Below are 15,988 nucleotides of genomic sequence, written 5' to 3' on the forward strand. Positions count from 1 at the left end.
GTTCCTTTTAATTATGGTTGTAACAAAAGTTTAAGCACATTTTAACATTGCCTTTCATTGGGTATAAAAGTCACAGTGGAAAATCTACGGAATGCTGAAGACACCATGAGCCTTAAAACACCAGTGATGCAAATAATCTTCAAATAATCCATCCCAAGTTCATGTACCTCAATTACAAGGGGACCAGCTACTAGCACTTAAAAATACTTCTAAAAAACAAATAGTTTTAAATACTTGAAATGCTTTGAAATTTATTCTTTATTATTAAGAGTGCTTTCACACATCAAACAAGTAAGCAAAGCCTTTTAAAAAAATACATGTCACTATTCCATTTTATCAATAATTAAAAAAAATAAAATAGATGGTATTTAAAATATTTATACATATTAAAAGCAATAAAACCTCTTTTGCTTTATTCCTCCCTGAGTGCATACATGACATCGTCCTGGCTGAGGTTCAGTCGCACCCGCATGTGCAGATATTTACTGCTGGCCTCCACCAGCAGGAGCCTGCAGGCACCCAGCCTGGAACAAACTGCCATGATTTCTGACACCGTGGGGCTCTGCAGGCCTTCCAGCCTGCACAAGGCCACGTAGTGGCGGTAGATCTGTTGGAAAAGAGAAAAAGGACACAGGTTATCTTTACTGCCCGCTGTAACTGAGTGACAAGGTGACATAGTGGGAAGCTGCCTTTCCCCACATCCATGGGACGGGAGATAAAATAGCTCCAGCCTGTTTAGATGCTGTAATTTGCTATAAAAATGTTTAGAATTACATCTTTCTATGAGTATTAGCACTTAGCTTCCACACTACTCATGACTGCTCCAGGGTCTTCACAGCTCTGCTGGCACCCAGTATTTTATGGGTCTACTTAAAAAAAACAAAGCTACCAGTGACATATCTGCCTCTATGAAGAAAACCAGTGATGCACAAGTTGGAATCAACTTTCAGTTGATTTCCTCCTTGGACTGTTGCCTGATCATTTCAGCTTCTCCTTGATTCTTCCTGTTATAAAGCATGTTAGGGTAGAAGAATGAGATGTTTTAACATGCAGGCCAAAAAAATTAAAACCACCTTGAGATCCAGATCACTGGTGTCAGTAACAAAAAAACCCCATACCTCTTGAACTGTCGCCTCCTCAACTCCTGCCCTGCGAAACTCTGCCAAAATCGCTTTCAAGACGATTTGTTCATGCAAAGAAGCATTCCTGAGACAAAAAACAAAACAGACAAAAATCCATTTGTGAAGTTCAGAACCATGAAACATCAGGAGGAAGTCTGGAAGGTGAATTGCTTGGGAGCTACATATTTAAAAGCAGGGTGGGCAGTTTATATCACAAGTGGCCATCGTATCACAGCCTGCAACTCTGGCATCATAATCACTGCTTGTGAAAAACTAGTGCTGTGAAAGGGACACAAAAGCAAAGGAAGTATTTTTTACCTGATGGCATTGACATATGGTGACGAGAACATTTCATCTATGGCTTCAGTCACGTGGGCCATCCTGACAATGTCCGGGGTTCTCTTGTGCCTGGCCAGCTCGCAGATCTCCGTGGCCCTTCTGCAGATATCCAGGCACCGCCGGGCGTCCCCGGACAGCGCTGCCACCTGCAAGGGAACGTGACACACTGCTGACAACACTTCCAAACAGCTGGGGACAGAGTTTAGCAAGAATCAACAGACAAGGCAACCCTGAGCACCCAGTGGGAGAGCAACGCATCTCTGGGCTATCTCACTACAATCCCAGATCCCGAACAGCAAAGCTTGCTGACCAAAACCAACAGAAGCAGCTCTCCGCATCTCCCACACCCCCACCCTGCTCTGGTCATCATAAATTCAAGGCTGAACTTTTCACTGTAACACAGAAGTCAGAGGTTAAAAAAAAAATTAAAGGTGAGTAGTTCACTTCAACACCAAAAGCTTTCAGAAGTGTCAGTTTAATTATCAGTGAAGACATTTAACATAATCCAGGCTCATGCAAATGGGGAGGGGTGGCTATGACACAAAAAACCTCAGTTTTTCTATACTCATTAAAATACTGATTTTAAGAGTACACTAATAATTTTAGAAGGTCTCAAAGAAATATTCAGGATTGTCGATTTACTGTTTGAAGTGCCTGAAAAATTTTAGGTGTCTGAAATTACTGAAACTGAATACTTGTTAAAACCCCAATTGTGCTTTACAGTTTTAATAAAGCTATGAACATTCAACACATATAGTACTGGCATAGTTTTCCCAGCAGATGCTGGTAATATACAAAAGCCCTACAACCCAGCTGGGGCCAAGAATGAGAAACCCTGTAGAAAATCTAATTGCAAGGTATATTTATGTATTTCTGAAGAAAACTCATACTAGAAAAACACTGCAATTATTCCCTCTGCAAACCCTCACTATTATTCTTACAGAGAGGTGGTTCCTTCACAACAAAACACAGGCTTGTATTTACTTCTGACATATTTATGAGCACTCACTCTTTTTTTAATTCTACAATGATGTAGGATGTTTTGACATAATTTTAATAGATTACTTTAATATAGAGCTGCTAATTTAACACATTAGTAGTGCATATATCTCAATTTGAGAAGCTACTGATCCCCAATGCATTACTTATGTTTTGTACAACTGAGTATTAAGACTTGCAAACAAGAACATGTATTATCTATTATGACAGGGCACTGAACATCTTGAGAAATAAAATTTATAAGGCTGTTTCCACTGCCACTGGCATGTTATCTTTCTCAGGATTCTCCAATGACTCACATTATGCTAAACAGTGGAGACAGTTGACATCTCATCATCACGACTCATGTCATGCCTTCAGCTCCTGGAATATGCTGCTGCCTTCTCAGAGTAGGTGGAAAAAGCAGGGACACTGCTCTAGCAATGTCTTCTGAGAAAATACCCTGGATAAAGTATGACCTAATTGTGCCCCTACTTGCCTCCAACACTGAACACAACCACAGAACCAGGCCCAACAGCTGCTACAAAACTCTCCCTGCTGTCCCCCCACTTTTCACCTGGTGCAACACGAAGGACACTCATCTGCTCTGTACTCACCTTTCTGGAAACCAGCTGAACTGCATCCTCTTCAAATGCCTTCACACCCTTCAGTCTGGATGAAACGATTTGCTGTAACTGTTTGTAGGTGTAGGGCTGAAAGGACATTCTGGTGAGGCCCTACAACAAATGACACAACACAGTGAGAAGGGTTTGTGGGGCTGGAAAACTCAACTGCTGAAGCATGGCCTGTGTGGTTACTTTTACTTTTTCTGGTAGGAGCAATTAGTTTTTCACATCCTTTCCCTCCGAGTGACACGCTTTAATCAATCACATTTGTGAAACAAATGTACAAACCCACAAAACTGTGACTCAGTGAGGACCACTGGTTGGATTCCCCACTGAAAGGCCTGAGGAGCAAGTGAAATTGAAATTGTTATCAGAATTCAGAGTTCTCTTATAAAAACTTTTAAACAAATGAGAGCTCCCCAATACAAAAATATCTGGATTACATCTATCTACATGTTATTTTTTTAATACAATAAGAGCAGCACCTGTGGAAAAATATTAATGTCTCCTTTAGCTAACCTGTATATGTGTGTGTTGACTTCAAGTTAGCCATCAGCCAAGCATTAAAACCCTCTTCTGGCTCAAGCCAATAAGAACAGCCCTCAGATGAGGACAATCTATGTTACAGATGGTGCACTGCCTTTCATCCTACAGGAGACCTGAGTTTTGAATTTCTTATGCAAAACTTCTCTTGTGACTGTATGGACTCAGCTGATCTGCAGTGGGCTTAGTGGGTGGGGGAAAGCAATTCACACCCTGTGGAGCTGTTTTTGAGTCATGGAAGGATAGAGGCACAGAGCACTGTTTTTGCAAACTGCTTTTCAGAGCCGTGGTGAGATGACCTAGGAAAATATATTCAAAACAAGTGGAGAGTGCATCCAATTTTCTTTGCTGGATACCTTTATATAATCTACCAACTGATGATGGCAAACAGAGAAGTAAGTAGGTGCCTGGAAAGAAAGGGGAAAGAGGAAAAGAAACCAGAAGAGAATTCTTCTGAACTCCAGAATAAGCAGCTTAACCATGAAGCACAGCATTTGATTACCCAAATCTTAATATATTTTAAAAGGCATCCATATATTTATTTCATTCTTACAAGAACATAGTGTACGTACACAGCATAATACCTGATTAGCAAACAGGCTCCTGAACTTAGATTTATATGCTCATTATCAGTCCTCTGGAAAGGGAATTATAAAAAACATTGTTCAGCTTCTGATATAACCTATCCTACTTTTCTCCTGGATTGCTTTTGATTGCATCCAGTATTGAATCTGTTCTCCTTTTATGGCATAGCAACAGAACTGCTAGAACATACCAGCCTGCTTGCTACTCTGTTCATCATGATTCTCTCTGGCAGGTCCATGGTGTTGGCAATGGCCAGGATGATGAGCTTGGAGTGCTTTTGGGTTGGCCAGTCAAATAAATTGTACATCACGTTCTGCTTCCGGGTCCACAGCAGATCAAGCTGCAGAGATAAAAAGATAAGAATCAGACTGGAAAAAGGAATGGCCTCTTATTTATAATACCTGATGGGAGTTTGAGAACCAGCTCTGCCACAGAAGATTTCTCACATGATTCTGAATAAGCTGTCCCTGTTGCCTTTCCTTTATCCATCTAAGAATAGGACTGCATTTGCTGAATTAGGGCTCTAGCCTCTTTTGGAAAAGCACAGCCCTACTGGATGCTTGAACAGTAAATGTTAAACAGCTGGAGTTTTAAAACACTACTGTGATACTAACAGTACATCTAATAAGATTCAAAGACCCTCCAAGTGAGAACTTGAATCAGCTTACAGCAAAAATAAGAGTGCATATGATTATTACTGAACATAGCACATTAAAGGTTTTTCAAAATTAGGTGTGACTTATTTCTCTGTGAGTTTTTCCACTGGAAAAGCAGCAGCTTCCAGACAAAATACAATTGAATCCCCTGGTATTTAGAATTGACAAACAACTTATTGTGGAATAACAAAATATACAACCAGTATGAAACCCAAGGCAGAGAACATGGCAACAGGATACTCAGCCTTTTTAGGAAACTGAATTTAAATAGGTAAGAGGAACTATTTGTGTCTCCTCTCTAAGTCTATTCCTGTTACATCACATGTGATACACTCAAAGCATGCATAATTTTCCATCCACCAAAAACTTACAATCCTTTGAGGAAAGTAAACAAAGGATTCTTTGTCTCACCTCATCCACTACCAGCACTGTGGTCTTCCTCTTTGGTCCAGGTGTACTGAACAGCTTTGCCAGCAGTACTGCAGCATGGTTTGCTGTCACCTTCTGACCTGTCAAGAACTGCACAAGGATTGAATAAACATTGCAGGTTCATCACACCAAACCCCTGGAATTACCAAGTTTGACACCATTCAATTTTGTCTTTCCTTAAATAATCAACACCAATCACCTCGTGGTTATTTTTTCCAAGGGGGAGTAAAACAGAGGAGAAAGTAGCTCATAAGACATCCTGGTCTACCAAGAACTGCCCATAAAGGAGAAGAGAAACAAAAAAAATGCATAGCTAAAAAGAAAGGCCCACAGAATTCTCTGCAATATCTCTTAGAATCACAAAGAAATCCTGAACCCACCCAGTCTAGAGGGCTCTAAACCCAGCATATCTCTAGGGCATCTCTGAATACACACACCTACTGAAAACCTAAGTCAGCTGAGAAGAATAGCCTGACTTGAGTAATCTTGGACTGCTATTAAAATTCTAATGAATCATCAGCAGGATCTATAATTAAATTTATTCAACTGTGAACTAAAAAAATATCTGCAATACCTTTTGCAACTATGTGACAGAACAGATCAGCTGACTGTATATTACCTCTTCCCTTGCAAGTCCAAAGATACCCAGAAATCAAAGCATGACATTTCAAAATTACACTGCAGATGCTGAATCAATTGTTCATCATAGTGCAAAGTCCAGCAATAAAGCCAAATGGAAACTGCATTTGAAAACTGTACTTATTTTCTAAAATATCTTGAAAATCTAAGATTTGATAATTGCTAAACAAGCCAGAGCACAAGATTAATGTATAACCTGTTTAATGTTTCCAATTCAGTCAGGACAGTCCAAATCAGTCACAGAAAAGAGCTGAATCCCAGAGAACCCTGATTCTGCAGCTCTGGAGCTGAGTATCCAACATACCACAGAGCTGAGCTGCTGTGGTGGAAATGGACTCTTACTCCACCCAGGTATTTAGCCTTATCTCTTTCATCTGTCCAGGGCTTCCAGTGCCTGTCACTTTCCTACAGCACTGAGGTAACTGCAGAAGGGAAGCTCCAGAATTTGCTTCAGTCATGCAAAGAAACATCAGCAAACTGGATCTCAACGTGCAGCAATCAGGAGAGCAGCAGCAGCCTAGCTTCTTATGAAGGGTTCTTTGACAGTAGCTGAAGCAGAAGGAATTGGAGAAGTACATAGTTAATGTGACTTTGTAGTCCCCTAAAGGATATTTCACTGGGCTGCCTTAAAGTTCAGGACTAGTAGGGGGCAACAGATTGTACTTCCAAAGGTCTATTCTTTATTCATTTTTAGATTTTATGCTGAATGGGATAAGAACAAAGGATGTTAAAATACATTCACACTACCATGAAATAAGGTAATTGTCACGAAGCCTCTCACTATACTAAAGAAACACAGAGGCCTGGCCTCAGCAAATCCCTCAGCAAGACTCTGTCTAAGCTGGTTTGAGGAAAGGATGCAAATATGCAAATTTAACTCTCAGCTATGAGCACTGGGACACTAGAGCACTAATGTATGCCACTCCCTGCTCAGAAAGATGATGTCAAACTTAAATAATTGGAGCAGAAGTTTATACAAAAATGGAACAGATGCTTCAGGAAACCATTTAGTTTCCAGGTCACTGGTTTAAAGTTAGCCTAGACTGAGAAATCTTTTGAGCAGTTACTGTCTAATTCCTATTGGGTGATCTTAATCCAGTCCTCAGAAGATTAATTCCCACCCATACAACACAAGCACAGTCAGTAGTCCCAGATGGATACTGCAGACTGGTTTGTCATGGATATCAGAAATACACTTTGTTGACAGTGATGGCCTCTCTTTAGCTGAATTACTATTATGACTGACCAATTAATCACAAAGACCCCCTCAGTAATTATTCTACTGTTACACTGACTTTCAGAGTGGTCATCTTTGTAGCTGTTAAAGCAGATGTGCAGGAAAAGTTACACCACAGGAAAATATAAAAAGCTGGTTTAGATTTTTTTTAGAAGAGTAGATGCAATAAACCAGGCTATTTCTCAGCAGCTACCCTTATGCAGCAGAAAGCAAAACAATTCAAGGTGTTGGCTAAGGCCTTAAGTTAATTATTTTCTAACCTGCTCTAAGATAAAAGCACCCAGTCTCTTGGAGGGACTGGGAAGTACTGATAAGCGCTTTGGACACTGTAACATATTAAGGATGTGATGGGAAAGTGTAACATCTTTTCTTTCAAAGCCAGGAGCCACTGAAAACGTTTTACTTACCTCTAGTATCTGCACATAGGCTTGGTGAGGGTCTGTCAGCTTCATGCCATTGATCTCCACAAACTGGAATGGGGGCAGTTCCTCATTTTCTGCAGCTTGCTGAAGACACCGAATTACTTCATGAACAGTTGCAGTTTTACCTGTTCCAGGCACTCCAGAAATGTACATGCACCTGCAGAAGGAGAGCACCTCTTCAGCAGCCTGAGCAAAATGGTAACACTCTTGGGATTAATGAGCTGGGATTCCTGACCTCTGACACCAGTCTTGAATACTGACTCTTCAGGCAACTGCCTACATCTGACTTTATTTGCAAGCTGGGGCACATAGCACTGTGGAGGATCATGCGGATTTTTATTATTACTGAAGCAATTAACAACCTAAAACATTTTATAAATGTAATTTACTTTTTTTTTTAATAAATAGTTTTCCATACTTCTAAAGCTGACCAGCTATAATTTAGTCTTTAATTTGAATCTGTAGAATATTATTATTATTTTGCACACAACACCGCTTAAGGAAGAAAAATACCAGGAAAATTGAATGAGGAAATTTAAAAGATGATAACTTTTTAAATATAAGTAATCAATATAAAGTAAAAATATATAATCTGACTGCTGGTATGTCATAAGCAGATGTGATCTTGGCCACAGTCTTGCCAAACTCACCCTCCTGTGCCATCAATAAGTTTGCTTTCCACAAAGTTATAGATATCCTGGAATTCCTCCTCACGACAAGGCAGAGATTCTGGGATAGCAGAAACATGCAGCCTTTGAATTAAAAAAGAAAAAGAAAGTTAAAATTGCTGTTCTCTCTGAAGAACTGATGCAAACAAACAGGCAGATGCTCACCTTCCTCCCATGTGGAGTTTTTTAATCTCTCTTACATACTTTTAAGCCTGAGCATCAATGTCAAGTCTCCCAAAAGAAACAGCCTAGTCTCTCTCTATGTGCTTTTAATTTATGCAGCAATAAAGATCCATCTGTTTTAATTCACAAACTATTAGTAAGTCCAGGCAGAGGTAGGATAAAACAGGAGAGCCTGCTTATAGCAAACAGAACTAAAACCCAGTTTGAAAGATAGTCCTGAATGCCTTTTTTTCCCACTGTGAACACCTTCAGTGATACCTGTAAAGCTTTTTCATGCACCAAGAGACAAATATTGTACCTATACAATCTAAAGCTAATCAGAGAGAATCCTTGGTTTTCTAATGCTGCACAGAATAAAGATAACTGATTCTGAAAAACTTAGCATGGACTGGGTTAAAATAACTTGGAATTGCTAAAGTAGTATCGTAAATACAACCATTATTTGTAAATCTAATATTGTACTGTAAATTATTAAAATACTCTTCTTGGATCAGAACACCATGCATTTTTACCTCTTTTATTCTAAATGGCAAAGATGACATTCCTCATTTCAGCACAGCCTACTGCTCTGCACACCTGATGCAAAATCAAGCTGATTTTCCTGAGCAGAGGTTACCTTAATCTGGCTTCTTCCAGCACACTGGCTGGTTCCTGGGCTGCCTGCACACGCCTGGGAATTTCTGGAGTTGCGTTCCGGGGTGTCCGGGGTGTTCTGGGGGTTCCCTGTAAAGGCTGCAAAGAGAATTTACAACCTCAAGCAGATTTTCTACAAACAGCAATTTCTGTTGGGAACAAATCATTGATGTGAGTTTCCCAAACATTACTTATGCCAGAGCACAAGATGAACTGAGAAAAACTATTTACACAGGGAATTACCAACAAGCCTTATGGTGTTTTCTTCCTAAGAGAAAAAGGAAACTGCAAAGGGGGTGGTGACAATTACACCTTTTAACTGTCTGAAGAATTTTTGAGTTCTTAGTCCTTTTCTGAAGTGCTGCATAACAGAATGATCTGGTTCTTAAGAAACAGCATCCAAGCCAGTAATTTCCCTGTTTAGGCTACAGTTTTCTGATCAATATTGTAACAATATTGACAACATGCAAATGGTTTATATATTTTCATAACCTACTCATATCAAAGACTAAATTAATCCAGATAATCCTTCACAAAAAGCTAAGGGATTCAGATGCTTTACTCTGATACACAGGCTTCAAGCATTCAAATAACGGGCTCAGAAATAATAAAAATAGCTCTTCTATGTGGAACCTTACAGTTTTCTTCAGTGTCTTTGCAGGAGTGTGAACTGCTGACTTCCTTGAAGATTTTGGGGTGCTGAATATTTTGCTAGATTTAGGAGTTTTTTCTGGTGTACAGGGCACATCATCATCATCATCCTCCTCTTCCTCGCTACTTGAAGAGTAGGAACTGTCAGAGCCAGATGAAAAATCTTCCTCACCCAACATTCTATGAGAAACAGAAATGATTTAAGCTTTAAAAAAAATCCATACTAGTCTACACATAACAGAGCAACATTTGTACACTTTCAGCTTTTTCTGTAGTTCTTGTAATCAGCAAGCCAAAACATTTTCTACTTCAGCTGCTAATTTTCCGTGGCTTTTTAACAGACTGGTTTAAGGGAAGTCAGTTTTCTGAAGAACACCATGAGTCACCTTTATGTTTCTGAACACAAACCAGTTTTTACTCAAGCTGCAATTAAGCTGTGCTTCTAGAACCATTTGCATTTCAATATTAAGCCAGACAAGCTCTCAAGGCCTGCAGCTCCCACCAGCAATGTGAGCAGGAGATCATGGCTGCAGGGTTTACCTGATCTGCTCTGCAATGAGAGCACTGGTTTTCTGTGCACATGTTCTGTGAGAACGAGGGGTCAGCACAGGGATCTCGCTGCTCGGTTTCTGACATCCAACTAAACTGGAAAGAAAGAAAACAAAGCTGGTTGTATTCCCTCTCTTTGCATCACACTTGCAAAGACACAGAGAAGGCCTTTCAAACTTCAGGCTCAATTGTTACCACTGTCCATCCAGCATGAATTCTTATTTGTTATTTACAGATTGGCTATGGCATGGATGCTGGCAGCACAATTTCCCCCCTCCTGCACTGTGTCTTCAATACATCTTTGCAAAGGAAAACAAAATATTTGCTGTATTTTGCACTGCCAGAACAGCTCAGAACAGCAGTGGGTTTATTTTATTGAAAAGTGGGGGTTTTGCCTAATTTTTTTCTTAAGAGAAAGATAAGAAAAAAATTATTTCCTTTGGGCATCTCTTAGATTTGTCCTTTGGAATGTATTTTTCTCTGTGTGTTTTGATATTTCTTGCTTGTCTTCCTGGGTCCTTCTTCACCCCTGCCACTGAAACATTTTATTGTTACTACACAACTTCCCTATGGGTTCAAAGTACAAAATGATGAATTACAGTTGCTTTTAGTGTCTGTTGACAGTTCTTGGAAGTTTTTTAAGATCTGTAAATACTACTGAAATGTCACTACTTTAACAATGAAAGGTAAATATTTTTATGCTATATATAATTAGTGACAAAAAGAAAGGTGGAAATTCCATTGTTACATCCACATTTTTACTCTTGGAAAGGAGGAAAAGGACTGATTTCTGGCTTCTTGCAACATTTTGCACAAGAAAGTCTGTTCCATTCTTCTCCTCCCCCACTTTATGCCATTTTTAAAGACTCTGTAAAGATATACTTGTATAGTTGTGCTTTTTGGGCTTTCATTTCTTTCCTACATAAAAATTAGCACGCAAATATACATACAATTCTCATGAGAATCTCCTGAGGCAAATCAAACCACTTTCTACAGTCCAGCATCCCTCAAGACTTGTCACAAGTCAGGCACACCTGAGCCTTGATTATGGAGTGCAGGGCAATGGATTTTCATCCATGTAGATGGGTACAATCATCACAAGAACAACCATCAACATGGCTTCAGTGTCCTTTCATATCATCCCACCATTCCCATTTCCAACATCATCTCCCTGTTCTTGGAACCATGAACTGCTTTTCCATCTGGAAAGTCAAGTGCTCTTTTGATCTCCCTGACCATTCATTCACCTCCAAGTAACATTTCCTAAAGCTTCATCACAGTGCACTTGTCACTGCTGAGGCTCTCCCCCTTCTCTCCTTGATCTCAACAGGCACAACATGGCACATGCAAAGACTTCACCTGCTTTTCTCTCCAGAAGGTTTTAAGAGAGCTTCATATGAACAGAAATCCCACAGAAAAACAATGATAAAAACGCTGTCACTTACGATAATAGAACATCATCTTTCTCATGAAGAGTCCTGTCCTTTTCAGAGAAATCTTTGACCTTAGTGTAGGGGGACAATCGTATGGTGTCACTGGACCTCTGACGGTGCTCTGCAGCCTCAGATGCTGGCTTGGATTTATCACTGCTGCAGGGGATCTTTGGTGGTGAGCCTAGAATTTCACTTGTGAATTTCACTTTTCTTTTAGGGGCTGATGGTTCTAATGGTGCTATGGCATCACAGTCATCATCCAAAAGACCCAGAACTTCACATCCCAGCAGTCTGCCTTTGGATCTTGTGGGACCTAGAAATGAACAGAAAATGAACTTTTGTCAGGCTTCAATATGGCTGGTTGGGTTAACAACTTTCAGAAGACATGGAACAGCTGACTGTCATTTAAATGAAAGGAAATGGAACACTTCACTCTGGGAACAAGGAACTGGATCACTAGAAGGCACTTGCTCTAAAAAAACTACTAAACAGAAGGAAGATAAAATTTTTTTCAGTTTTCTAATCCACCTCCATCACTTACAGGTTCCATGTTGAAAACACTGCATGTTACACAGGATCAAATGTGCTTATTCAACCAGCTCAATGTAAACATTTTAGTACACAATTAGTCAGAAGATTAAAGAAAGTGGGACACTCTGAGGTCAGCTGACACTGATTGGTAGCATTTCAGTCAACAAGCACTTTCATTTAGATTTATCAGATACAAATAAAGCATTTGCAGCAGCAGCAGAGTGCTTGAAACAACAGACAACACAAACAAGTGATGTGCCTACAAGGCTTGGGCTGATCCCAAAGCCTGAACAAGGCAGTCAAAAATATTGAAGTTGAATGTTACAATAGTTTGAACTGGCCAAAAGGGAGGAGCACAAAGCACATGCAGAACCACTGAATGAACAGAATATTGCCATATACATACTGTTTAACTCCAGCTTCTTCCTTGCTGTTGGGGTTTTGATGTCATTACTAGCCACCCTTTGAGAATGCCTCTCCTTGGCAAGGGAGGACTTGGAAGTGGAATGTCTGGATTCTATTTCCATATCAGCGTTTTTTGGCTTTGTGGCACTCTGAACAACACTCTCTGTCTCTTTTTTCACAGGTGTAAGGATGTCAGAAGGAATAAACTCTTTTGAGCAGTTTGTGATGACACCTCTTTTCTTGTTAGCTTCTTTCAGCTTAGAGAATGTGTCTGGGGACAAAACCTTAAAGCACTTCCCATCCCAAGACTGTCTGACATAGAAAGTTTGTTGCTTGTTTAGTGTCATAAAAGGCAGCTCCTCACCCAAATGTAGTGGTGTTACCTGCAAAAACAGGAAATATCAAAACACACATACATTAATGTTTACTGTTAATTTAGAATTCAGCTATTTTCTATTCACAGATCTTATTACTGCAACTCTTAGTTTCTAATTAACACTACAGGGCTGTTGCTGTCTCTTTGTTCCCTCGCTGTGCAGAAGGGCTGCAGTACATACCATGATGCTTTTAATAATGGTCTCTGCAGCTATGTCATTGTCATAGCCATGAACCTGATCAAAAAACACCTCCTGGGCAGAAATCTCTCTTTTAAGCAGCCTCCGTTTGTTCTGAGGTATCTCCTCCAAACGACAGAACCACTGCACAACTGCATGTTTGTGCTGGGCACCTGCAACAAGGAGAGCAAGTCAGGGAACATCAGAATTTCATTGTGGATAGTGCCAGACCTTAGCTAAAATTCCAGCCAAGGTAGAAATCCTCCCTGGACACAGGTGAGAAAGCATCTGGTAAGAGACTGCAAGTCCCACTTTCTAAGCTAAATTAAAATGCCAGAGTTGAGAATTTTAAGGGCTAAGGTAACACCTGCCCAGGGTCTCAGTCACAAGAACACCTGGAGCCCAGCTCCAGACCAGCAGCTCCCTACCACAAACAAAGAGGTTCCTTATATGTGATCTCCTCAAACCCTAACTAAAAGCAGTGGCATAAAAGGAGAAGTGAGAAATCTCAGGACGTTATTTGTAGTGCCATTGTACTTTCAGAAGCCTGAAACACTTTTTTCACTGGCTGAAAACCAGGGAATATTGCTATGAAATATCTTGTTTTTAAGGAAGTTTCATGGGCTTCGTTCCAGCATGAAAATAATATTCAGCTGTGCTACAAAAAAAAGTGCATTAGTAAATAAGATGGAATGTGTGTACTTGTGTGTTTTTAAAAAGGTAAAGAAGATTAAAACCCCTCAAAGTATTACTATTACAGCACAAAAAAGAACAAAAGCTGCTCAAAAGAATCAGATACAGCCAATGAATAGCTTCCAATTCTGACTCACAGAATTTTTGTATCACCCACCTCCCACGATTTATCTTTTCACATCTGTCTCTGTATAAACAAGTATTTATACAAGGGACAGAAGTAATGAGTCCCATTTATTCAACCTCGTACTTTATTGTTAAAATTGACTGATGTCTAATGAGATGCAAATTTCAGGGCAGCAGTGCTCTTGCTCCATTTGGATTCTCCAATCTCTAAATAAAGCCTGAGCTCAGGCTGCTTTCCTCAAGGACTACTGCTTTAAAATTAGACAATTACTTTAAAAGACTGTAAAAATTATAATGTGCTTACATTTCCATTAATGTATCAAATGTAACTGAAATTAGCCATCAGTCCCAAACATTTTGGTGAGCATGTGAATACAGATGCAATGATTACCAAAACTTGATTTTCTTAATAAATTAGGCCAGTGACACACTGTTAATGCTAACTACATCCCCATGAAAAAGGTAACTTTAAAGCATTTTAAAATTTCTCACACAGAATGTAAGTTTTTAGTTGTCTTACCATCTTCATATAAGCCCATGAGCTGTGCCACATAAGGCTGATCTGCATTCACCCCTTCTACTAAAATAAAGTCCCCAAGCTGTATACAGGTTTCTGTTTTGCTGCTTTCTGATGTAATAAGGATCCCCCTAGAAAGTGACAAACACAAGAAGATTAAAAGAACTTCAGTCTTCATAATTCACATTTCATTAAGCCTGATGTCCTGTCAACTTTACAGTTAGTTATGCCCCTTCTTGCAATGCTTACAAATTCCCTGATTAGAAACTTTCATGTGTTGTTCAGTTAGTTAAAACTTATTCACAGATTTGATTAAATGTTTTTGTTTATACACTATACAGTTTATAATTCAAGAGATTAATGCTTAATACATACAGTGTCACAATAAAACACTCAAAACCTTACTCATATTGTCACGGGCTGCCATGTTAACTTAAATGATGTCAGAAAGGTAAAGAAACATCTATTAAGTTTCCCTTAGCAAAACAGAAATAAATGTTATTTACTTGTACTGGGAAGTCCTCAGTTTTCTGTCTGAAGCCAGGGGTTCTCCATACCAGGAGTAGATAAGTTTGCTTTGCTGCCTGGTGTTCATGATTCCCAAAGAAAAGCTAAAACAAATAAACAAATACTTTTTGATTATTATTTAAAACAAAACAAAACAAAAAAAAAAAACAAAAAAGAAAAAAAGGAAAGATGGGAAGATACATAGAATTGCTCTCAATTCTTTCGGCATACATTAAGAACGGTAGTTGATACAAAGAAACCCACCTTCCCCAAAGCCCAGACACCCCTCCCCGAGGGATGAGGAGAAAAGGAAGATATTTAGGAGTGACTTGTTCTCGGATTCCTTTGCCATTCCCCGCGGCTCCCCGGCCCTCACGGCCATGGCGGGGCCGCCCTGGGGACACCGAACACTCTGCGAGCTGCCCGAGACCGTCACCGACGTTTCGCTTTCGCTCAATGCTTCTGGTTTCGTTTTAGTTTTTAATTACTTTTTTTTTTTCCCTCCTAAGTAAGGATTTTCGCCTGGAAAGTCGGGGAAAAGCCCCACAGAGCCCCGGCGCCGCTGACCGCCCCAGCCCGGCGGCACATGGCGGCTGAGGGGCCGGGCGGGACAGCGAGGGGCGAGGGGCACCTCAGAGCCACCGACCCCGCACAGCGCCTCACTCAGCCCCCACACGGCCCCCGACCGGCCCGATCGCCTCACACAGCCAGTGAGGCTGGAACAGACCACAGCAGTCTACCCGCTCCCATCTCCCCGCTCCAGCAGGGACACCGCACAGGACCGCGTCCGGACCATTCTGGGATATCTCTAGCGAGGGCGAGTGCCCAGGCTCCCCGGGCACCCCGTCCCGCCGCCCGCAGCGGGAGCGCTTTGTGCCCCGAGCCCCTCCCGGCCCCGCTCACCGCGTCCCCTCAGCGCCGCGATGGAACTTCGCGCCAAAGGGCGGCGGCGGCTCCGCCCCG

General features: G+C 40.6%; 1 protein-coding gene across 1 annotated transcript; it reads right to left on the bottom strand.

Moving 5' to 3' along the window:
• Positions 1 to 240: 240 nt before the first annotated feature.
• Positions 241 to 15,961, bottom strand: ORC1 (origin recognition complex subunit 1). Its single transcript, XM_039711759.1, has 17 exons — positions 15,929 to 15,961; positions 15,025 to 15,129; positions 14,522 to 14,649; positions 13,186 to 13,355; positions 12,630 to 13,011; positions 11,705 to 12,005; positions 10,251 to 10,355; positions 9,698 to 9,890; positions 9,043 to 9,158; positions 8,226 to 8,327; positions 7,561 to 7,732; positions 5,260 to 5,367; positions 4,383 to 4,532; positions 3,056 to 3,175; positions 1,440 to 1,606; positions 1,119 to 1,206; positions 241 to 607 (listed from the first exon to the last, which is right to left on the bottom strand). Exons 2-17 carry the CDS (start codon positions 15,111 to 15,113, stop codon positions 413 to 415), a joined length of 2,586 nt encoding a protein of 861 aa, XP_039567693.1. The 5' UTR covers positions 15,114 to 15,129; positions 15,929 to 15,961; the 3' UTR covers positions 241 to 412.
• Between the last annotated feature and the right edge of the window lie 27 nt (positions 15,962 to 15,988).

This window comes from Passer montanus, unplaced genomic scaffold (genome assembly GCF_014805655.1).
Source record: "Passer montanus isolate IOZ18808 unplaced genomic scaffold, ASM1480565v1 scaffold25, whole genome shotgun sequence".
Classification (NCBI taxonomy): domain Eukaryota; kingdom Metazoa; phylum Chordata; class Aves; order Passeriformes; family Passeridae; genus Passer; species Passer montanus.